The sequence below is a fragment of the Anser anser genome (assembly GCF_964211835.1).
Source record: "Anser anser genome assembly, chromosome: 22".
In the NCBI taxonomy this organism is placed as follows: Eukaryota; Metazoa; Chordata; class Aves; order Anseriformes; family Anatidae; genus Anser; species Anser anser.
In genome coordinates, this window is record NC_139743.1 from 3,591,546 (window position 1) to 3,614,809 (window position 23,264).

Consider the following 23,264-nt stretch of genomic DNA (forward strand, 5'->3'; position numbering starts at 1 on the left):
GAGGGGCTGGGGCCGGCGCCCCCCGCTGCTCCGGGCCGGGAGGGGCCGCGCGGGGCCGAGCGGCGGCGGGCGGCGAGCGGCGGCTGCACAAAGGCGAGCGGCGAGGGGGGGCCGGGAGGGGCCGGGAGGGGAGGGGAGGGGAAGGGAAGGGAGGGGAGGGGAGGGGGCGGCGCCTGCCGCAGGGTGGGGGGCGGCGGCGGCACCGGGAGGGGGGCTGCGGGCTCGGGGATGGGGATGGGGGCTTGGGGATGGGGTGGGGAAGGGGGGCTCGGGGATGGGGCTGGGGGCTGGGGGCTCGGGATTCGAGATTCGGGGACGGGGGCTCGGGAATGGGGGCTCTAGGCTGGGGGCTCAGGGCTCAGGGATGGGGGCTTGGGAATGGGGGCCAGGGCCTCGGGGATGGGGGCTCGGGGCTTGGGGTTGGGGGCTTGGGGTTGCGCACAGCTTGCCCCCAGCACCCACTCTGCCCCCAGGTGTCCAGCTGCAGGTGGGGGCCGTGCAGTGGGGGCTTTGCCTTCTTGCCCACCACCCCCCGAGAGCCGTCAGGCAGCCGAAGGGGATCACGCTGCCGGGTGGTCCGCTGTGCAGGGCTTGGGTGGCTCTCGGGGGCCACTTCCAGCCCGACAGCACCCGCTTTGCCCCCAGGGGTGCTCAGGACCTGCTCCCAGTTTTCACTCTCCCCAGGTCCGCCAGCTGCAGAAAGCAGAAAGCAGAAAGCTGACCCTCTGGGCTTAGCTGGAGCTGGGGTGAGAGGTGGGCACCACCGGGCTCCACTCCCCATCAGGCCAGGCCGGCACACCCGTGTCTGCTCGGCCCCCATGCTGCCCTGGAGAGCCATTTCTTCATGGAAAAACACTTGGGCAATGCCATCACCGCCAAGACGGTTCCTCCCCTAATAACTCAAATGCATCTGAGATAGAAATCAGCCTCACGGACAATAATGGCACATATTGCACCGCGCGCTCATTTCCCAGTTTCCAGTAAAATCTAAAAAGAAGATAAACCAGCCCTGGCATTTCAAGGCAATTATGCAGAAGGGGCAGGAGATACAGACCAACACAGAGGAGCTGGACAACGTCACGTCTTTGTAATGCGCTGGGATAACATGATAACGCTGTCAGTCACCCTGCAGTGAGGGAGGCAGGGATGGAGCAGTTTTAATCAAGTTTGGGGCTTCTCTGACCTTACCCAGCCCTCAGCTGTTATTATCCACCGCACACAACAAAATATTTTGGTGCCATGGTCATGCCTGGGGATGGCAGCAAGGGCACTGGGTGCCTGCAGGGGTGCGGGCACATAGCCCCAGCATTGGCCATGGCCAGGAGATGCTGGCTGGCTGCAGATCCTGCAGCGCTGGATAATTGTTGCTTTCTCCTTTTGTTCTAGTATCTTTATTCCCTTTATTCACAAATTTCCCAGGCGCTGCCCAAGGCAAGCAGAATCGTAAAAAATTGTCTCTGTAGGCTTATTTTCTGTACTAACTCAGGTGGATCAGCAAGCAGGCTGTGAGCGCCGCAAGCCGAGGGGCCACCAGGCTGCTCCCACGGAGGGAAGCTGCTCCAGCAGCCAGCACTCGCACGGCACAGCCATCACTGCTGGAGGGAACCTGAAGGAGCAGGGGCTCATTTTCTGTCGAACCGGGGCCAAACCTTTTGTTGGTGTAATGTAGGCGACGCTGATTTATGCTAGTGAAGGGGCTGGGGTGACTGCCTCGTGCTATTCGAGTCAGTGGGAACATTGCCAGGAGCTTTAACGAGGACATGATTTCATCTCGGTGTGGGTTGTCTTACGCTGGAGAGAAAGGGATCAGCGCGGGGCAGGCGCCTTCCCAGGGAGAAGGGAGGGAGAGGAGCCGCTTGCTCTCCAGAACTTTCCCCTCCGATTGTAAGACCTTTCTCGGGGTGTTTGGCCATTTCTCCTACTCACAGATGGCCACGAGAGTGGGTCAGGAGACCGAGAGACAGGAGAGAGCTGTGGGAAGGGGCAGGGAGCAGCAGGAGCCCTTTCTGATTTAGCAGGGCCTCAGTGCCACGCGTTCTCCATTCAGACTTTTCTTGCCTTAAAATACCAAAAATATCGCCTTAAAAAATAAATACTAAAAATATTGCTTTAAAATACCAAAAATATAATACTTAAAATACGACCTCCAATACGTCGTCCCCGCCTGCCGCCTCCCCCCGCAATGCACCCCGCTTGTCCTGGAGCTCCCCCCAGCCGGCCAGAGCCCTGCACACTGGGCGTTTCTTTGTCAGAGCCTGTGCTAATTTTAGCCGTGATGAGATGTTTGGGTTGGGAGCAGGAAAGCCCATCCCAGAGGCCTTGGAATAAAGCAGCGCCACAGTACGGTAACATTAAAACAGGGTCCAAGTTTGCTGGGATTAGAGCAAGGCTGGAGCCCCGCGGTGATGCTGGAAGGGGACAAATTCTGTCCCCACCTCGCATAGGGATGCCTGGAGCAGTGCCCAGTGCCAAGTTGTGCAGAGCCATACGGCTACTTTTAACCCAACAGCACCTTCCTGCATTAGGCCTAAGCCATTCCTTGTGGTCTGAGTGATCCTGGGAGGAAACAACAAAGCAGCAGACGATATTAAAGCTTCTCAAGTCCGCGCTCTCTAACAGAGCACAGCCAGCCTGGGGATTGCACAAGCTGAAGTTCAGCGACTCCATGCCAAGCGGTGATGTTACCCAGTGCAGGAGGGAACCAATCTGAAGATTCTTCTCCACAAAACATTTTTGGAGAGAAACGTCATCTCTGAAACCCTATAAACAAATCAGCTTTGACACGACCGAACAGAGAGCTATAAAAGGAGAGTTTGGGAAAAACACCACTAATGGGCGGTGATTCACATGGTGCCGGTCAGACTGCATTTCTGTAATTTCTGTTCCTTGGGGATGCTGGCCTGTGATTTTCAGAGCACAGAGGAAGACGGAGACAGCCCGGCCAGATGTGGATTGGAAGACGCAGAGGAGCGAGCAGGGCCCAGCCCTGCTGGAGGTGTTTGCCCACCGCGAGCATCCCCCCACAGGCAGGGCTTGCTGAGAGCAGCACCGAAGCTGGGGCTGCGCAGACAACCACCATCGAAATGCACCGGATTATCCCAAACCCCACTGAGATGTCCGCCCTCAGCTCCTGACAAACTGGATACATAGAAAAAATTGCTTGGTGCAAGAGATGAGCCACAGCAGAGAGCAAATCCTTCTCCTGGCAGGGCGCTCGGCGAGGCACAGTGCGAGGGGCACCGGGCAGGGAGAAGGGGAAATGTCTCACCCAGCAGGTCCTGGCCCAGCTCCTGCCCTGCCCGTGCCGTGCTGGACGATGGAAAAGAGGAGCTGTTTGCTCAGGTGCTCCAGGAGCGGAGAGGAAGATGTGCCCAAGGCATCTGCTGCATCTGCACCGTGTTTTCTTTGGGAACAGCAGAGCATAAAACCCCTGGCCAGGCAGCTGCACGAGAAACTAATCGCTTCTAATCTGGTTAGAAAACTTCAGCCCCTGGGGAAACACAGCACAGCTTTCTGTGAGCCTGGTAGGAGAGGCCACTGGATGTCAGGTTTAGAAGAAATAAATTAAATTTGTATTAGGGTCTGCAATCACTTCTCTGCTTTGAGAGGCTATTTCAGAGAGCGGAGGAGTAATAACCTGTGAGGAGGTGAAATCCTCAGCAGAGGTGCAGGTCCTCCATGCACCGAAACGGCCCCATTACCAGGAACATAGTTCCAGCAAGATCAGCTCTTATTGGGCTCCAATTTTTGCTTTATTCTCTTTCAGAAGATCTGTTTCTCCAACATGCCATCTCAAACAGCAATAAAACATTATGAGCTGCTGCTCTGTGCTGCACACTGCGACTTTTACGAGCAGAAACGCAGAGATACCAGAGCGCCTTTGTACAAATGTGAGCTGGCGCTTGTAACTCAAATCCCAGGGAGCTCACGATTTAATCAGACCGGCATAAAACAGGGGAGCCGTGCGGAGCCCCTGTCCGTATCCCAGCCCAGCTGCCTTCGTTCTGGTAAAAATCATTGACTTCCCTAGCCCGCACGCGGAGCAGCTGGCAGTAACCATCAGCAAACGGGCTGCTCGGTGCACAGGAGCCAGAGCCCTGCTGCCCCGTGGCACCTCCTGTCCCCAGGGACACAAGCAGGAGGCACGGAGCAGCGCTGCTGGTGCACCCAGCCTGGTGCCAGCCCAGCACCGCGGGGCTGCCAGCTCTGCCCTGTACAGCCCGGCGCCCCGTGGCCGCTGTGGCACGTTGGCCCTTGGCTCTTCTTCACGTTCCCATTTTTAGCCGTGGTTTTCAGTGCTATTCTACCAGCGGCAGCTGTCAGAGCAAGGCTGCTGGTCCGGCTCCACGTCCGCAGGAACAAATCGCTCCCTGCCCCGAGCTGCAGCAGGTCCCCTCCCTGCGCTGGCTGAGCTGCAGGGCCATTGTATAGTGAGCCAAAAACCTTCCCTTGGCCTCCGCGCCTTCAAAGCAGCCTCAGAGCACGTCGTGGGAGGTTTCTGCGTTGCTTCTTTGAAAAGCTGTTTGAGGTCAGGCTGACTCAGGGCTTCCCAAAAGGCAACAACTCGCATTGTCTGGGTGCAGGGTGAGAGCCACCACCAAGCGCTGCCCGGCCCCCTGAGGCCGGCTCCGGGGCCGGGGGGAGGTAGGTGCTTTCTGCACACGCAGAGCCAGACTTAAAGCAGTTATCCCAAAATTCAACTGCAAACCACAGCCCTCGGCGTGCCAGAACCTTGTCCCCGGTGGGCGGGCGTTCTGGGAACCTGCGGGCGCTCCCGGGAAGCGAGGAGAGGACAGGGACACGCCTGCGGCTGCCCACGCACCACAGCAGCTTCTCGGCTTTGCTTGGCAGGTATTCCCTGCACCTCCCACGGCCGTGCAAGGCCAGAGGTGGCCATCTGTGGTGTGCAAGGAGCCCCCCCGCAGCACCAAGGGTCAACCAGCTGCCTCTCTGGGCCAGCTGGGGGAGAAACGGGTCAGAAAGTGGCTGCCTGGTCCTGGGAAGTTCTGCGTTCACATCTCTGGGGAGCTGATTTCTGCACCTCCTCCACAGGATGTGCTGCATTCTGCGGTGCTGAGCCCTCTGCCCCGGGTCGGCTCCCCCCTGCCCAGCCACCACCCCCCAGGGAAGGAAGCAGCAGCTCCGAGGGGCAGAGGCAGGGTGCTGGGACGGATGCGAGGCAGCTCCAGGCTGTATCAAAGACAGTACCGCTGATCCCTGTGTCATAAAGTGCTGCAGCCCCCACGGCTGGGGATGCTTCAGAGGGAGATGTTTGCCCAAGCCCTGACCCTCCTGCTGCTCCATCACCTGCACCTCCGTGAAAAAAAAACCCAGGAGCCAGCGTGCAATGGGTGCTGACCTCTCTGCACATGCACTGCGTGGCAGCATGTGTCTCAAGCCCCTTCCTTGCTCCATCCTCACTGCTGCACGCGTGGCCTTGGTGCTGGAGCCCAGCGAGCCAGGAGGAGGGGCAGTCCCGCAGCCACACAGCACTGCCCCAGCCTGGGTCTGGGCCCAGCAGCTTCCCCCAGCAGGTCCCAAAGAGCCGTCTGCATGGAGCACTACCGAAACATTTATTGAGAGCAGTGCGGGGCAGCCGGGCACACGAGGGACCTCCGCAGCCGACCACGCACTGGAGGAGCTTCCTTCCATCCATGCATCCATCCATCCGTCCGTCCGTCCATCCATCCACAGGTGCATGCCTCAAAACATCGGCTCTGAGGCATGGGCTGAGCGTGGATGTTTCCTTTGGGGACAGAGTGCAGCGTGGCCCCAGGCAAGGTAGGCTACACCATCCCTGGGTGCTGAGCAGGTGAGATGAAGAAATCCGGCACCAGTTACTGAGCCAGCAACAGGGAGATGCCGCAACTGGAAGGGGGGCTGCTTTCCTTCATGCTCCACCTCGGGCTTTGGCTTCTGTCACCGCAGCTCCCTGGGACCACAGGCCTGCCCCTCGCTCTGCCGAAATCCTTTTGGGGCAGTGGGGAGCCGAGAGTGGCTGCATGCAGTTCCAGCAGTGAGTGCTTGCACAGACCATTTCCACAGCATAGAAAAATAAATATATGGGCTTTTATCTGATGGGGAGGAACTTCATTTAAAAGGCGCTTCCTAAGCCTATCTGCACATGTGGGAGTGATCACCGCTCCCCCCAGCAGATGCCATAGCTGCGCCTGGGGGCTCCCTGCTCAGCTGTCCCCGCAGCGTGCAGAGGAAGGGGCTCCCTTGCCACAGGCACCCTGCGGCTTTCCTGCTCCTGCTTTGCATCCACATCCTCCTCCGCGTGGATGGGCAGCAGCCCCTCGGCCGCTAGCCATGCCCCTGTCCTGCTGGTGAGCATTTACGTGGCACCGCAGTGCGGATACTTCTATTTTTACAGGACAGGAGCCGCAGGTGCCAGGCAAGGTGGCTCGGAGCTGGCACATCCAGCACCGGCAGCACCAGGCAGAGCCACCGCCGGCCACCTCCAGCCACCTCCCTTGCCCCAGCCAGGGCAGGGGCACTCTGGAGGTGCCGCAGTTTCGGTCTGGGCAGTGGCAGATCCCCAACAGTGAGGGCAGTCCGGAGATGTGGGGGCACACAGCTGCTGGCACATCTCGCCCTGGCGGCAGCAAAGTGAGGGGGCCGGTGCCAGCCGGCGCAGCCGTGCGGGTTCCAGCCCGGCCTTAGTCGTTCTCGCTCTGCAAGGGAGAGAGGACAGGGTCAGATGCCAGGGCCAGGCTGGATCCATCCCCTCTCCATGCACGCAGCCCCACCAGGTGGCCTCACCTCCATTTTGCTGTATATCCAGCTGAGGAGCTTCGTCACACGTGTGTAGACCCCAGGCTTGTTCCTCTGGCCGCATCCCGTACCCCAGCTCGTCACCCCGGCCACGTACCAGCGGCCATTGTCCTCACAGACCAGGGGCCCTCCGCTGTCACCCTGGCACAAGGGGGGCAGAGAGGTGAGGAAAAGCAGGCAGCTCTGCCCTGTGTCACCTGGCGGGGACCCTGTGCCCCCAGCTCACCTGGCACGCATCCTTCCCCCCCTGCAGGTACCCAGCGCACATCATCCGTGGGGTCAGGTAGCCCTCGTACACCTTGTCGCTGTTGCAGATCTTGTAGTCAATGAGCTTCACCTCGGCCTCCCGCAGCTTTGGGGAGGTGTTTTCTGCAAGGCAGAGGAGCCGTGGGGCAGGGTGAGCCTCGTCCCCCCGCTGCCCCCAGTCCCCTCAGGGAGCAAGCTGCCATTTCTCGCAGATGTGTGCAACCAGGAGGGCACCTGCTGTGCACCAGCCCTGCAGGGAACGGCCCTCAAACCACAGCAGAAACGTGCTCACTCCTCGCATGTGCTGGGGTGCACAGGACCACTCTGTAGCCCATCCGGCATCCTCCCTCACCTTCGTTCTCCCTGGTCTTCCCGAAGCCAGTGATGAAGCAGGACCTGCCTGTCTGGAATCGCTGGCCGTGCATGGGGAGGCAGGCCGGGCGCACCTGAGCTGGAGGGAGGCGTGATGAAAACCAGGCGAGAAGAGAGGGGTGAGTCAGCCGGGAGCAAAATAACAGCCGTAGTCACCAGCCCTGCAGCTAGGGAGGAGCGTGGGGTGCAGGAAATGCTCCCATCCGCACTGACCCCAGCAGGGTCCCCGCCTGCCCCCAGCCGTGCAGCCCACATGGGGCACCATGAGTGGCACAGCAGAGCCCCACGGGCCCCCGGCTCCCTCTGCCCCCAGCCCAGCACCACCTATCCAGGCCAGCCCCAGGGCAGAGCCGTCGGAGATCCTCACCTGAGAGCGTCAGCGGCCGGGACAGCTTCATGAGAGCGATGTCGTAGTCATCGTGGTCGTCGCTGTAGTTGGAGTTGATGATGACCTGGGAGACAGGGATGCCCTCTGTGTGCTGCTTGAGGTCCGAGACCCCCCCGTACACCTTCCAGTCATCCAGGATCTTCATGCTGTTCCTGGGGGGGGGGTGGTGGTGGTGGTGGAAATCAGCAGGGGGTGAGATGTGAGGGGTACAGGGCTGTGCCCAGCACCAGCACCAGGGCTGCCAGCACCCAGCAGCACTCACATGAAGAAGCAGTGCGCTGCCGTGAGCACCCACTGCGCGCCGATGATGGTGCCTCCGCAGATGTGGATGGGCCCGTACTGCACGCTGACCTGCCAGGGCCACTTGCTCACTGAGGTTTCCTTCCCTCCGATGATCCGGCCCAAAATCCTCTGCCCGCAGGCTGGAGGGGAGAGCGAAGGGCTCAGAGAGGGGGCGAGCCCCGGAGGATGCGTGCCACAGTTCCCCCCCAACGGTGCTCGGTGGCCCAGCAGACAACGTGGGAGTGCAATCCTCATCCCTTTGCATTACCCCAAAATTTTCTTGGAAAATGCCCTGTTTGCCCAACCCATTGCAAAGACAGCAGGAAAACGCTCCCCCAAGCGTTTGTTCGGCCTTGCCTGCCCTTGTCCGTGCGCCTGGCCGGCCAGCCCGCTTACTTGTGCATCGCAGGGAGACGTACTTTCCCGTGAGACACTGGGAGCTGTGGGAGAGAAGAGGGGGACGCGGCCTCAGCCCCAGCCCCAGCGCAGCCCTGCAGCACTGGGGCAGGGCAGGGGCTGCCCACTACCTGTTGAGGCTCTGCTGGATGGTGTCGCGCTCGTTCGTCACCGTGAGGCTCTTGCCGGCGACGTGCAGGGGGATGTATTCTGTCTGCGATGCGCTGGGAGGAGAGAGGTGGTGAGACAACAGCGCTGGACAAAGCCCTCCTGGGTGAAACCACAAGGCTGGGGCAAAGAGCAGAGCATGCAGTGGGGTGGGAGGAATTACTTCTGAAAGCCCAGCTGCCGGCACGTCTTTCTGGAGAAGGACTCGTTCCAGGCGCTGCTGCACACCGGCAGCCACTGGCTCTCGGTGCTGGAGTAGACGTGGAGCAGGGACTGGTCGGCCCCGAACCGCACTGTGGGGTTGGAGCAGGGGGGTTAGCGGTGCCCGGTGCCAAGGGTCTCCCCCTCCCCGGACACAGGGAATTTCACCTCCCTGTCCCCGTTGCCTCACCGCAGCCCAGCTCGTCGCTCCTCTGCGAGCAGTCGACGACGCCGTTGCAGCGCACGGGGCTGTCCTTGCAGCTCTCGGCGGGCTCCTTGTACACGATGCCGGTTTGCGACCGCCAGAACATAACTGCAAACAGGGGCACGGGTGTGAGGCTGGGACCCACCGCGGGCAAGGTGTGGTGAGCCCACCCAGATGGGGTCCTGGGGTCAGAAACATGCACCGGGCCTTCCAGACACCAAGCAGCATGGGTGCAGGGCTGCTGCTCAAGCCGGGCTCCATTCTCCAGGGCTGGGGAAGGGCTGGCCAGCCCTGAGCATCCCCCAGAGCCCACCCAGCAGGAACTCGGCTGCACGCCTCTCGCCCCACTTCTCCTTGGCTCCTGGGGAGGCTGCGCTCAGCCCGCAGCGAGCAGCACATAGAAAGCAGCGGGGCTGCCCGGGGCCAGCCACTTCCCTGGAAAGCTGCGCTCCCTCCTGTCCGCCAGATGTCAGGAAAACTCAGAAAATGGGAAGCGTGCATCTCCCTGCCAGCCCTCCCAGCCTGCCCTCCAGCGGGATGCAGATCGCGCACAGCCCGGAGCGCGTTGGCTGGGGGCTGCGGGAGCGATCCCTGCCCCGTGCCCCCTCCTCCGAGCTCCTTTCGGCCCCCAGGGTGCCCCCCGGGCCCGCACTCACACAGCAGGATGAGGGCGACGAGCAGCACGATGAGGATGGAGACGCAGAAGATGAGCGCAAGCCGCCGCTGGCTCATGCAGGGAGCTCTGAACATCGAGGATCCTGGCAGTGGGATGGAGGCCGGGTCGGGGGGAGCCACAGCCCCCCTGGGTCACCCAGACCCTGCTGCCCCCCCCCCCCCAGCATGTGCCCTGCAGCACCCCTGACACCCCCACGGCATCACCAGCTGGTGGCTGAGGCTCGTGCCAGCAGTGGGCACAGGGATGCATTTTCTGCCTCCCTCCCTCCCCGGGGGACCGGGCAAGGGGCTGCCCCAGGCCAGGGAGGCCAGAGGTGACCCTCGGCACCGTCGTCTTACGTGTGCTCTCACAGGTCGTGCAGGGGGCCGGGGCCGGGGCGGAATCTGGGCTGTAGGGCTTGAAGCTAATGCCAAGGACGTTTTCTCGAGGCTGCGGAGGTCGGATGCTGAAGATGCTGCTGGCCGCAGAGGCATGGAGGCTGGGAGGGACGCTGCTGGGCGATGCCGTGGTCTGCGAGCAGAGGACACCGCTGTGGCAGTGACTGTCACCCACTGGGGTGTCCCCACGGCTGCCACCCGCTGCCCAAAACAAAACCAAAGTCCGTTCAGAGCCGAGCTCCCCGGCACCACCAACCTTCGCCGCGGGAGGATATTCACCCACAGCACCGTGGGGAGCACGGAGAGTTACTGAGGAGGGGCCTCCTTCTGTACCCCATCCGGGAAGGCTGAAAAACTCCCTGTCACAGAGCTCAGCCCCCTGTGGAGGCTGCTGGCCAAATTTTCCCAACTGATAGCTTCGATGGGAGCAATCAAGTGGGCGTTTGGCATTGGGGCAGTCACACCGTGGCCCAGTTCCACGGGGCTAGTGCCCCAATTTATGCATCTATCTTTAATTAGCCATTTGAAAAATACACTGCAATTTCCAACTGTTATTTAGTAATAGTTAATAATCGGTGTTTTCCAAGCCCTGAAACGTCCTGCACCCTGGAATGCTGTTCTGCCGTTGTGTCACTCCTGATCTGTGAATTCGCAAAAGAAAATGTATTTGTTTCCTTTCCGCCAGATGTTCTCCTCCAGGAGCTTCCCCAGTTTTGATCAGCTCCATAAGCAGGAGCCTCTCGCTTTCCTTTAGGGACCTGCTGTGCATGCAGCCCGCCACAAGCACTGTTTCCTACACCATCGTCCTCTCATTTGTAAAATCCCAGGCACATTTTTGGCCACAAGCCATGGCTGTGCACCTTACAGACGTGCAGAGGACGCGGTCAGCCGGAGCAGGGCAGTGATGGGCCGGCCTGTGCGCGGCTCCCTGCAGGCTGCTGCTTGCCTCCTGCCTGCCTCCTCCCTGCCTCACCGAGCTGTGACCACTGCTGGCACTGCACTGGTTGAGGTAGGCCAGCTGTAAACAAGAACCAGACAAAATTTAGACCAAGTTGTCCCAAAGGAGGAGGGGGACAAAGCAGATCCGGAGCCTGCATTTGCTGGCAGCAGAGCACAGCCAGCTCGGGGACCCAAGCCCCCAGCCCAGGGGCCACTGTGCCCGTCAAGAGATGGGATAAACACACCCCTCCGAGTCTCTCTCTGCTTTCTGGCCCCACAGATGCTGGAGATCACATTTCCCTCTGACCAGAAAACGATCCCAGCAAGAAGCACCTGGGGGAGGGACAGCACAGTGACGGCGAAGCTCCGGGTGCCACCGGCACTGCCACTACGTCCCCCTTTCCAGCTGGATTTTCCCTGCCCTCACGTTTCCTGCTGGGAGTCCAGGGCCCTAATGAGCACGTCGGGAGCCTGCTCAGGCTCATGCTTTGTAAATACGGCTGTGCCCTTCCTTGCAATGCGGCGCTGTCACTTCCTGGGCATTAACCCCTGAGTCATGCACCCGGCGTGGCCACACGCTGCCCGTGCGGGGTCTGCCACAGCCGCCCCACACTGAAAACCGTGCTGGTGGAGGGAGAAACCCTGAACGGCACTTTTGTGCCTGCTGTGAGCTCTGGCACAGCACCCAGGGCTGCCCAGCAGGAGCACCCAGCCCTGCCGGCACAGACCTCCACCCGCGGGGCCGCGGCACCGCACCGCTAATGCCTCCTGGCTGCCCAGAGCCACCTCCCTGCTCCACATCACCCACCCCATGGCCACAGCACGCCGGGAGGTGCTCAGCCTGCAGCCAAAGCCCGGTGTTCCCCATGCCAGACTTTCACAGCAGCCCCGGGTGCAAGGCAGGGACACCAGCGCTGCGCTGCCGAGGGCTGTCCAGGTGAGCCCTGGGTTGCTTTTCCTGAGCAGTCCCCGGTGGGATGCAGGCTGTTGCAGAAAGCGTTGCACCATGAAAAATCCCCGGGCAGCCTTGCACCTGCTGTCAGAAAGCGTGTCCAACCAGCAGGAAAAGCTGAGCTGCACCAGGTCCTGCACTGCACAAATAAAACAAAGAGCAGGTGCCAGAAACCCTTCCCAGAAAAAGCTTTTCCTGTGCATCAGTGGGGTTTTTGTAAAAACCCACGATATCTTTTACAGCGGCGTTTGCGAGCTATCGCCACATATCTGGTATTTTGCACGTCTCCTCCCGCAGCAGGTGCAGCGTTGCAGTTATCAGATGAGCAGGATCACGGTGCTGGGAAGGACAAAGCTCACCATCGCACAAAAAACAACCCCACTTCACCAGGGGCCAGCGCTGCTGGGTGCTAAAGCATCTCCAGCTCCGGGTCACAAGCATTCCAGGTCAGCATTTACGTCCACTATAGCTCCAATTGCTCTTATTACTGCTTAGCAGGAAGCACATGCCCTTTCTTACACTTGGGTGAACTATTAGCTACTGATTTCCTCAACAGTCTAAAGTCCAAATATTTTTTTTTTGAGCTCTATCAGAGAAGCTAACAAAACTTTTATCAGGGCTCCCAGCAACCAGCACAACTGGTTACTGTTGGGTGGCCACTGGCACAAACAGCAGCGGCTTTACAAGGATGATATTTCTGCCAAGGAGCGTGTGCTGCCCCGACGAGAGAGCTGTAGCTGCTGCCCACAAAACCTTTACTCATCCTTTGCTGCCTTTTGAATAAAAGTCAGACTCAGAGCAGAGCCTCTCTCACACGTGCGGCTGTGGTTTGAGCCATTTTTTTCTGACGTCCTCACTGCAAATGTTCCACCGGCTGCAAGAACATTTCACACTGTTGTGGCTTTTAGCCTAAAAGTCAGGCAGAAGAAGGAGAGCCGGTAATTTCCGTGCTTTGGCGCAAGCAGGGGTGGGGGCTCAGGAGTGCCCCGGCAGGGCCGGCTGGGACCCTGCTCTGCCCCTTGCATAGCGAGAGGGAATCGCGCCTGCCCGCACACAACCCACGGCTCAGCCTGCACACACACAGCACCTCGGCCCTTCTCGACTCAGCTCTGCATCAGGGCTCTGAGCAGGGTTGCGGAAAGCACCCAAGCTTCAGGCATGAGCCCTGGGGCCATCCATCCCCTCCGTGGCAGAGCCCAGACCCTGCTCGCTCACCTCCAGCTCCACCTGGGATGGAGCCACCAAGCCCACACCAGGCTGGGAATCCCAGGGGAAAGGCGGGCGGGAGGCTCGGCACCCAGGTGCGATGGGGAAGGAAGGGAGGGAAGCGAGAGCAATCAGCCGCAGTTTCGGAGTGGGAGGGAGAGTGGAAGCCAGGCGGCACCGGCGGTGTTGCAACAGGAGCCGAGGCCCAGCAGCATCCTGGAGAAGCATCATGGTCGAGCAGCCATGCAGAAAAACAAAGCATCAAGCCAAGCAGCAAGCAGCCCGGCTTAAATAAGCTGCAGGGAGCTGCCTGAATGGGCGATCATCTTTCCCAGCTGAGCCCTCCTGCCACTTCTCACAACCCCTCCCTGCTGCCCAGACCCCGCCGCCGCCGGCAGGGAATCGCCTTCCACCTGTCAGAGGAGTGCTGATTTTCTGTGCCAGGTCAGCTCGGCGAGGGAACAACGGCGACATTGTCCCTGCACACCTGGGACCAGCCCTCCCGAGCCCGCAGGTGCCTCTGATCCCCTCGCAGCACCGTATTTCTGCACAAGGCTCTGTGCTTCCAGCCTGGGAGAACCCAAATCTGAGCTGTGCCCCCCCCCCGGCTCGCTGGTCACCCCCCAGCTGTGGGAGCCAGGTGCCACAGAGGGGCCACACACGGGGAAATGAAATCTCGAAGCATGCAAGGGACATTTTGCAAGCGCGGATGACAAGCAGTGCCGATTGAGTCAGCCCAATTGGGCCAGGGACAGGTCGCCTTATGCCAGTGTGCGGAGCCCTTCAGGCAGAGATCAGAAAATGTTGCAGGGGGTGAGTAATCACTGCTCACCCCATTCCACAGATGGGCAAACTGAGGCACGGGCAGGCCAAGTGACTCTCCTGCAGTACCCAGGGCTCCCGATGGCCCATTTAATCCACGCCACAAATCCCAGGTTTGCCAGGGATGCCCAGAACTGGGCAATTTTCCCCATGTGCAGGCATCCACATCCAAGAAACAATGCGGCTGCCTTCTTTTGGTGCCGCTGTCAGACAGAGCCGCGCAGCAAAACAGTGCTGGAGGCGGGCAAGCCTGAGCTCGGGGCCTCGACAAAAGGACAGGGCTGCAGGCTGCCCGGCACGGCGACGAGCCCAGGATGCGACCGCGGCCGCTCCCCATGCTCCAGGCTGCCTCTGAGGCACCCGGTGCCGGGGGGCAGGAGCAGGGTGACCTCTCCTGCCGGCGCTGCCTCCCCTCCAGCCCCGTCCCTGAGGCTCTGCACGCTCCGGCCGGCGCTGGCGCAGCCGCAGCGCTCGGTGCACTAATTGCCCAGCGCCGCGCCTGGGCGGGCTGAGCCCCGTGCCGGCCGGGGATGTTTTCCCCATGACGGGATGCTCGTTGCACCCCGGCGAGGCCCTGCAGCCGAAACCGAGCCGACCCTGAGCGACCCAACCTGTAAAGAGTGCAGGGAAAACCGCCAGGAGAGCGGGTCAGGGAGGGCAGCCGGGGCCACCCGTGTGCTGCCACCAAAATGCTGAGGGCTCAGGAGAGTGTGGCCCCCACAGGTGTCACTGGCAGCGGGTCCGTTTCACCAGGCTGCCACCAGCCGGCCCCCATCCTCCACAAGTCACCCGAGGCACAGATCCCTCCTGGCTGGAATAGCAGCGGGGCTGAGGGTCCCTGACACCCCCTCCAACAGCACAGGGCTTGTGCTAGGGATGCTGGCAGCAGTCCTCCTCCTCCTCCTCCTCCTCCTCCCCCCTCAGTGCACCCGAGCCCCCCTGGGCAGCTCTTTGCACTCCTTCCCCCACCAGCATCCACAGCCCATGGAGCAGGGGACAGGAACCAGCCCCAAAACACCCGAAGCAAAGAGGTCAGGCCCCAGAGCGACCCGCAGTGCCCCAGCCGGCCCCAGGGCAGGGGGGAGCTGCCCGTGCCTTACCGGCGAGGTTTTCCCTTCCATGGGCCGCTGCGGGGCTGGGCTGGGGTCAGAGCTGCGGCACAGCCATCCTTCGGTGCGCAGCGCGGCGCCAAGTCAGGTGCGCGGGGACGGGGCAGGATCTGTTTGGCGAGCGGGCTCGTACGTCAGTGCCAGCGCCAGGAGGGAAACCAGTCGGACCTGCCGCCCGGCTCCACCGCTGCCTCTTTCCCAACTGCTCCAGGCACGGCGTGCAAAACAGCTGCCTCTGCTCCCCAAGAGGAACTGGCCCCGGCCACAGGCCAGGGTCCTGGTGAGGGCTGGCCCTGGGGGAGCGCAGATGCCCACCGGGCACCCCAGGCACCGAGCTCTGCCGCCAGCTCCTTGCTCTTTTCCGGCTGCTGCCTGCCCCATCCTCCCTCCCCATGCATCCACACCTCTCCTGCCCTGGCTGAGCACTGCGAGCACCGGTTGGGGACAGGAGGGGATGCACAGCCCCAGCAAAAACCCACTCCTGCGTCCCAGTGACCAGGCAGTCAGAATGCCATGTTGCAACGGCCATGAGATGCCATCTTGTTTCTCTCAAGGCTTTTTCACTCATCTGCTGGTGGAGCGATGCGCTCAAATTGTGCATGGAAAAAGCAACGGTCTTCGGTTTCCTCTGTGGGTGCAGGCTTGGAGGTGCTTTGGTTTACCCAGAACTCACATTTGGGGTAAACAGGAACACAAAATCTGGATGGAAGGGAAGAAGACCCAGCAGAGCGGGGTGCTCCCTGACGTCCAGGTGGGGCCGGGCTGAGGGAGCAGCACCAAGGCCAGCTGCACACTGGCCTCGGTGCGGGATGCAGGAGCCCAGGGGCCAGACCCATGTCCCTCAGTGCCATGCCCCCGGCTGCCCCCAGCCCCAGCTGCCCCAGCACTGGGCAGAGGGGATCAAGGAGGCTGTGGGGAGCCTGTAACTGGATCCCTGATGCTCGGAGCTGCTCTGTGGTCTCAGCTCCTCACTGCAGGGCAGGGAGGAACGATGCTGTCCTTCCTGGTGGTGCTGCAGGTGTTTTACATGCCCCATGCTGCTCTCAGCCCCGGCCAGGGTGCGCAGCCTTGGCTGGAAGAGGTCAGTGAGAGAAAAGCCAGCACTCTCTTTTCCAGGCACGTTTCTCCCAGCATTATTCATAGCATAAATCCCTTATTCATCTGGCTCCCCACCCACACATGCTCTTAGGAAGTGCAGCAAACAAGCAGGGCCACCCAAGCTCGGAGGATGCCAAGTTAAAGAGCCCCCTTGATTTCATAACCCTCGAAGTGGGGTTGGGACCCGCTGCCCCTCCACCCTGCACAGGACTCCCTGCCTGATCCCCCCTGACCGTGCAGGACTGACAGCATTTTTCCTGCTTTTTGCAGCCTCCCCATGCCTTCGAGTGCTCTGCCCTGCTGGGGTGTGAAGCCCACGGCAGCAGGGCCCTGGCAGGAGAGATGCTTCCCCGTGGAGAGGTGCTTCCCCGTGGGAGCTGAGCTGGCCCCGGTGCCCTTGCACCAGACACCTCCTCTTCCGAATAGTGGCTCAGAAATTACCTCTGTGGCAGCTCCGGGAATGACGCCTTGCTGCTTTTTCTACAAAGTCACCTACAGAAAGCAAGTTACAGAGAAGTGTGCACCTGGGCTTGACCCCGGCAACCTTGTTTTAAATGCCATGCTCATGCTCAGCACCCTCCTGCTGAAATCCTTGCACCTTCTTGCTGGTGTGAGCCCGTGAGCCCTGCTGCAGCCTCCCTGCCCCAGCCAGCACTTTGAACTGTTAATAATGTACCAGGAAAGCCTGTGGCTGCTCCGCTCCCTGCTCCAACTTCGAGGCCTGAGGGAACTGGGAAGGTAAGGGGACAATGCTGCTCTCCCCATGGCAGTGCTGTGCCGGCATAGGACCAGCCCAGCAGAGGTGGGCTCGGTGCTCACAGACCCCGCAGAGTGGTGCTGAGCGTGCTGGCAGTGGAGCTGGGCAGGAGCAGGGCACCTTCAGCTCCCGGTCCCTGCCAGGAACCTCGCTGCCTCTCCCGGCAGGTTCAGGAGAAAGCCCTGCAGTGCTGCTCTGACTCAGGTGATTTCCAGGTTATTAAAAACACTGCTAATTCTACGCAAAGCTTAGTCAATTATTTTGAAGATGAAAAGGAAACTCGGCAGTGTTCTCGAGCGCTGGTTAGACCCACAAACTCAAAACCTCTCCGCCCCTCACTGAAAACAGGGGCTGCTCTTTTCTTTTCGCACTCTGGTTTTATCACGGTGCTCCGGTGGTCAGCAGCCCCCGGGGCGAGTGCAGAGCTCGGCTGTGGTTTTCTCAAGGTGCTTTGAGCCGGGGTGGGGGGAGCAGCACCAGCACAGCATGCTGCTGCAGGTCAGGATGCCTGGGATGTCAAGAGCATTCAGTAGGGGAGGGGAAAGCAGCAGCAGGATGAGCATCCCCAGCAGCATCCACGAGCACCGGCCAGGGCCGTGCTGCTCACCGTGTCAGAGCGAGCCTCCAGCAGGGCCGCCACTTCTGCTCAGTCTGTTTCATTTTCCCCTAAATCATCAGCCATTTCTCCTCTCAGGACTGGCCCCACTGCCTCTTTTCCACCAGGCTCCCTCCTTCCTCATTTTTGGTCCCGCTGCTTTTGTTTTTCATTCCTTCGCATGAAACATAAGCTGTGGCTTGCGTGGGCCGGGCCGCACTTCATCTTGGGACTTCGAAATTCTGTCTCTGCCAGATTTGACTCAGGAGCTGGTCGCGGGGTCACAGGGCATCAGCTGCTCTCCAGAGGAGAACAAAGTGGAGCTGGGTGAAGAGAGAGAGAGCAAAGCAGAGCCTGGCCGGGCTGTGTGCTCCTGGAAGCCCTTGGGCTTCTCAGCAAAGATGAGTCAGGCTCGGAGGAGAGGCTGTCAGGCCTGCGCTCAGAGGCAGGGCAGAAAGCACAAGGCTCCTGCTCAGGCGTTTCAGATGGCTCTGAGGAGCCAGCCCCACTGTGACAAAGGCCCCGCGCTGCAGGGCAGCCGCTGCTCTGAACCTTTCTGTTGAGTCCGCAGCGCTCTCGGTTTCTCTTGCTGTTTCTGTCTGTCCTTTCCACTTATCCCCCGGTGGGAAATTCCTCTCCACAAGACAGATCACTCCTCGTCACATGAGGGCCCCTGGGTTCGCACAGGCCCCAGGAAAGCCCTCAGGCTCTCATAACTCACACCGCCAGAAGGCAAAGCAGAGGGCTTTTGGCAAAGCAGCCGGCTCAGCTCCTGACCCCTGAGGGTCACCAGCCGGCAGGACACAACCTCGGGGCCCTGCAGTGTCACGGGTGGCTGGGGCCAAGGCTCCAGCTGACAGCTGCTGGAGCCCCGGGGACGGCTCGCAGGGCCTCAAAGCTGGCCGTGCCCTGGCCACCACACATAGGCGTTTACAGGACACACAAAGACCAAGGGGCTGTCCCCCAGCCCCAGAAATAGGCAAACCGAAGCAGGAGGGCAGGGGCTGAGCCCAGGGGAAGGGAAAGTGAGAGCCCTTTCCTGGGGGCAGCAGCTCTGAGCTAGGACATGGCCGGCTTTGGCCGCTGTGGGGATGCGACATGGGCACAGGGGACCCCGTGGGGCTGCTGCTGCGCTCGGTAAGGCCCCTGGGCACGATGCCTGCCCTCTGGGCTCTGCTTCGCAGATCTAATTTAATACCGAGGTGGCAGAGGCAGACACGAGATGCCCTCCTGTTTTCCCTTTCTTGGTGATGTGCTGTTTTGTTCGGAAAAGCCCTGCGAGCCCTGCTCCTAGGGGCTGGTGGCAGGAAATGCCCAGCCTGGGCTGCAGGCTAGCGGTGCCTGAGTGGGTGGACAGTGAAGAAAAGTGGAAGTCGCTGCACTCTGACTTTCCTCCCACTGCGCTAACGCCTCCGAGACGTCACTGAGCCAGCCTCCGGGGGAAAAACAAGCGCTCGCAGCCTGCCGGAGCAGAGCTCAGCACCCCGCTCACCAGCCCAGCACTCGCAGAGGATGCGGAGCCGGCATGGCCCCCTGCGCCACCGCAGCCCTGGCCCTGTGCGCAGCCCTGCTCCTCGCCTGGCCGACACACGGTGAGTTCCCCACAAAACCCCAAGCCCCGTGCTCCCGGGGGCTGCTCCGTGCCCCCCACCCCAAGCCTGTGGCAATGGGGACTGAGACGTGGGAAGGCACGGGGGTGGGTGGCAGGGGGAGACGCTGCGATAGGGACCTGCAGATCAGGTGTGACTTTGGGACGTCAGCGCCCACAGCCTCCTTTCACCCAGGGACCCCGCTTGGCCCTCACCTTTCCTGTTTGTTCCTCACTGTTCCTTTTCCCTATCTGTGAGCCTAAAGCCTTCATTAAGGCTCCAGCAGCAGCCTCACTGATTGCTGCTACCCGTTCAGCCGCGGGGCCTCGTACCGCTGAGCGCAGTGAGGTGCCCTGGCCGTTAACGTGCGCTCTGCGGGCGGCTGGCTGTTTGCTGCCAGACTTCGGCTACTGAGGAAGCGAGCACAGAGAGGGTGACAGATGTTATCGAGCGGTGTTTTGCTGCCAGGTGACAATACTGAAATTCAGGCAGGAGGTGTGAAAAAGTCTATTTTTTTTTTCCAGGCAGTAGATGAGCAAAACAGGAAGGCTGAATCCAAACAGAGAGCGTGCTGGCAGGCAGCGGTCAGGGGGCTCTTCTCTGGGGAGAGGAAAGCCCCGAGGTGCTCTCGGCTGGGCTGAGCCGGGCGCTGCCTGCAGGAGGGGAAGAGAAAGAGGGGGGATGAGCAAATGCTGAAGTGTGGGACAGAAATGGGCAAACCCCTGTCCGGGGCTGAGCCTGCAGCTTTTGGGGGGGTGGGTGAACACCCAGGGTCACGGTCCAGGCGAACCACAGAGGTGGCCCCGGCTGGGAGCCCTCAGGGCAGCCTCGCCTGATGCCTTCGGTCCCGCAGGTGAGATGCTGTCAAAACCCACGGCCGTACGCTATGACACAGAGGTGGCGTATCACCTGCTGCGGTGGGAGCCGGGACACAACGCCCCCAGCGACGTCAGCTACGAAGTGGAGCACAAAGTGTGAGTACGATGGCCAGGGACATAGGGGTTGTCTGCCTGAGATTGATACCGGCAGCAGTAGCCAGCACCACGCCAGCACCGTGCTCACCCCAGGCACTTCTCCCGGCAGCTACGGCACCAATTTCTCCTGGATGCCCATCCCAAACTGCATGAGGATCTGGGAGCTCAGCTGTGACCTCACGTACTACACCCTGGACCCCGAGCGGCGCTACTTCTCACGGGTGCGAGCCGTGTCCGGGAACCGCACGTCCCCCTGGCAAAGGAGCAGCTCTTTCTCCCCGAGGGAAGGTAGGTGGAGGGCACGGTGTCAACCTGCTTTGGGAGAGATGAGAGCAGGGGGATGATGCCCTTGTGCCTTCCTGGAGGGCAGCTGGTCCATGGGGTGGGCCGGGACGGGGCAAAGCTCAGGATAGGCGGCAGAACAACAGCATCGGGCACGAGGGATGCTTGCAGCTCAGCCGCCTGCTGCAGGAGCTCTCAGAGCCACAGAGAGGAGACAACCCTGACGTGCTCTTCAAAATCCCTCATCTCCAGCCAGCCTGCGTCTGTCAGGCCAGAGCCTCTCCGTGCTGGGCAACAGCATCCACATGCAGCTGCAGATGCTCTTCAAGGTGGGGAACCGCACCGTTCGCTACGAAGACATTCAGAAGCACGCGAGGCGCTACAAGGTGTATGTCAGGAGGCCGCAGAACAACCACACGGTGAGATGAGTTGCTGGTCCCGTGGGGTCCACAGCCTGCAGGCAAGCATGGAGACCCTCCCTCCCATGCAGTGCAGCTCAAGTTGAAAGACTTTTTAAAGTTTGATTTATTTTTTAAAGCACAGTCCTACATAAAAGCCAATATTGAGCCAGAAATTATAGATATGTTTTACCGTAGATCTATGTAAACATATATAGATAAGTTTTACCTCTGAATGTTTTACTGTAGTGTGTCCTCCAACTCTCATGGGGGTTTGCGGTCTAGCTGCTATCAGCAGCTTTGCTCAGGGACCTTGCCCAGGGGATGGAGGAGGAGGGAGGAGAGTCCCAGCCCCAGCCCTGCCACAGAGGCAGGAGCTCTCGGGTACCAGCCCGCTCTCTCGTTGCAGTTTGAAGTGATAGAGACCGCTTCGGCGTTCCACATCCCCAACCTATTCTGGGACACGGAGTACTGCGTCAGCGTGGAGCCCGACGTGGCCAGCCGGGCCATCCGCGCCGTGCGCACCCCGGAGCAGTGCGTCACCATCGGCAAGAGAGACAGTACGTGGGGGAGCAGGGGACGGGGTGCCTCCCGGGACACTGACCCTCCTCAGCCCCCAGCCCCGGGGAAAGGGTCTGTGCCCACTGCAGGGTGATGTGAGCCACAGACTCCGTGTTTCCCACCTCACCTAGGCATGTCTTCTCTTGCAGGGAGCGCAGAGCTCGTCTTGGACATCGTCAGCACCATCTTGATCATCCTCTTCCTTTCGGGCTTCCTGGGGGTAGTGCTGGCCTGCATGTACATAAGGAAATCCGTGAGGCCGCCGTCCGTCCTGGTAAGGCAGCCAGGCACGCAGGCACCCTTTGCGGCTGGTGTAAGGGTGTTGACTTGGGCAGTGGTTGGGAGAGGCACGCCACGAGCAGGGACAAAGCAAGGCTCACTCCCCTCTTTTCTCTCCCTCACAGAAGAATTTCATAAAGCAGAGCTCGCTCTGGGTGGAGCAGGAGTCCTCGTCCTCGGGGATCACGGACGCAGACCCCGTCCAGCAGCTGTTCCTGTGCCAGAAGGAGCCCCAGCAGCCCAGCGCCCCCAGCAACATCAGCACAGCACAGCCGCCCCTGGACCCGGGCAGCAAGCTGCTGGCATGGCCCGAGGGCTGGGCACAGCTCCTGGGGCTGGCGGGGAGCAGGGACTGCAGCTGCACCAGCACTGACAGCGGCATCTGCCTGCACGCCTCCTCTTCCTCCTCCTCGTCCTCTTCTTCCTCCTCCTCGTCCTCTTCTTCCTCTTCCTCGTCCTCTTCCTCCTCTGAGCTGAGCCACCCTGAGGCCCAGGGCTACAAGCAGCAGCTGCCCATGGGCAATGACAGTGGCGTGGGCTTGGAGAGCAGCATCCATCACCCGGCCAGCAGCCTCGTGGAACCTGGGCACAGAGGCGAGCCCAGCCTTGGCCCCGCTGCCGGGCAGGACAGCCCCCAAGAGGTGGAATTTCGTGGGTACCTGCAGCAGTCCAAGGGCACGGTGGAGCCGAGGCAGGACCAGACCGATGGGGTGCCCCTCTCGGGCTGTGCAGGATCCCCTTGGGGCCCGGTTGGCACCGACGTTGTGCTGGACATAGACTGCTCCGAGCTGGCTGTGGCCAAAGGGTATTTGAAGCAGTCCTCTCCCGAGCCTCCCCGCAGCCACGTGCTGGACCTTGCTGCCCTGGGGACCTCTCAGGAACTCCCTGCCTGGGACTGCTGCAGCCAGCTGGGGCCCCAAGCCCCCTCTCTGCTAAGCTATGGGGCTCCAGTTGTTTCCCCGGCCTCCAAAGCCAGCCCTGAACTCCTGAAGATCCCCTTTGACCCGAGCATCTTCAACACTGACCTCCTGGGGACGCTGGTCACCTCCAGCCTCGGCACCAACGACTGGCTCACGCTGCAGATCGACCCCCTGAGCGTGCTCGACGGGGGCAGCAAGGACAGCCGCCTGTGAGCCGTCCCACCAGCACCGGCCCAACTACCTCCTCCACCACTGCCCTTCGGGAGCAGCTACTCTGATAAGCTACCGCTGACCCCTGAATGTCGATGCCCCGGCACGGACTCACCCAGGACCGCCACTTCTGCTCCTTCTGGGGCTACTTCCCAGCAAGGAGCAGCCCCCAGCCAGCGCCCCAGGTGACACTAACGGGACATGGGGACAGGCTGTGCTGCAAGGGCTCCGTCCGCTCCTCCGACCGCCGAGGACAGGCCAGCACCCGCGGTGGCACAGGCTGCAGGATGCGTGCTGGTGTCACCTGAGCCCAGCGGTGCCTGCCGCGCGCCTGGCCAGGGTGGCCCCATGCAGCACCGTGCTCACTGTCCTGCCACTTTTCACATAGATGTTATTTATTCTATTTAATTTGTAAATAGAGAAAGGAAGAACTGTTGATTATTTGCTCCATTCATCATTCGTCCCCTTCTAAGGCTTTCTGCTTT

At 61.0% G+C, this 23,264-nt stretch overlaps 2 protein-coding genes across 6 annotated transcripts; one reads left to right on the plus strand and one right to left on the minus strand.

Annotated features, from left to right (window-relative positions):
* Positions 1-5,554: 5,554 nt before the first annotated feature.
* On the minus strand, positions 5,555-16,423 carry TMPRSS13 (transmembrane serine protease 13). 5 transcript variants are annotated; one of them, XM_083808492.1, is made up of 13 exons: positions 15,108-16,423; positions 10,050-10,221; positions 9,692-9,793; positions 9,021-9,143; positions 8,793-8,922; positions 8,593-8,685; positions 8,423-8,505; positions 8,046-8,205; positions 7,763-7,935; positions 7,376-7,474; positions 7,004-7,146; positions 6,766-6,918; positions 5,555-6,677 (listed from the first exon to the last, which is right to left on the minus strand). In XM_083808492.1, the coding sequence occupies exons 1-13, from the start codon at positions 15,126-15,128 to the stop codon at positions 6,663-6,665; spliced, it is 1,467 nt and encodes a 488-aa protein (XP_083664618.1). In that variant the 5' UTR covers positions 15,129-16,423; the 3' UTR covers positions 5,555-6,662. The 5 variants fall into 5 exon arrangements, with proteins under 5 accessions (XP_083664618.1, XP_083664620.1, XP_083664616.1 ...); XM_083808494.1 differs by having other exon boundaries at positions 8,462-8,505; positions 15,108-16,094; XM_083808490.1 differs by lacking the exon at positions 15,108-16,423 and adding an exon at positions 13,195-14,966.
* A 1,401-nt stretch (positions 16,424-17,824) lies between these two features.
* On the plus strand, positions 17,825-23,215 carry IL10RA (interleukin 10 receptor subunit alpha). Its single transcript, XM_083808489.1, has 7 exons — positions 17,825-19,158; positions 20,009-20,129; positions 20,239-20,417; positions 20,664-20,830; positions 21,219-21,369; positions 21,520-21,644; positions 21,775-23,215. The coding sequence occupies exons 1-7, from the start codon at positions 19,092-19,094 to the stop codon at positions 22,780-22,782; spliced, it is 1,818 nt and encodes a 605-aa protein (XP_083664615.1). The 5' UTR covers positions 17,825-19,091; the 3' UTR covers positions 22,783-23,215.
* The last annotated feature ends 49 nt before the right edge of the window (positions 23,216-23,264 follow it).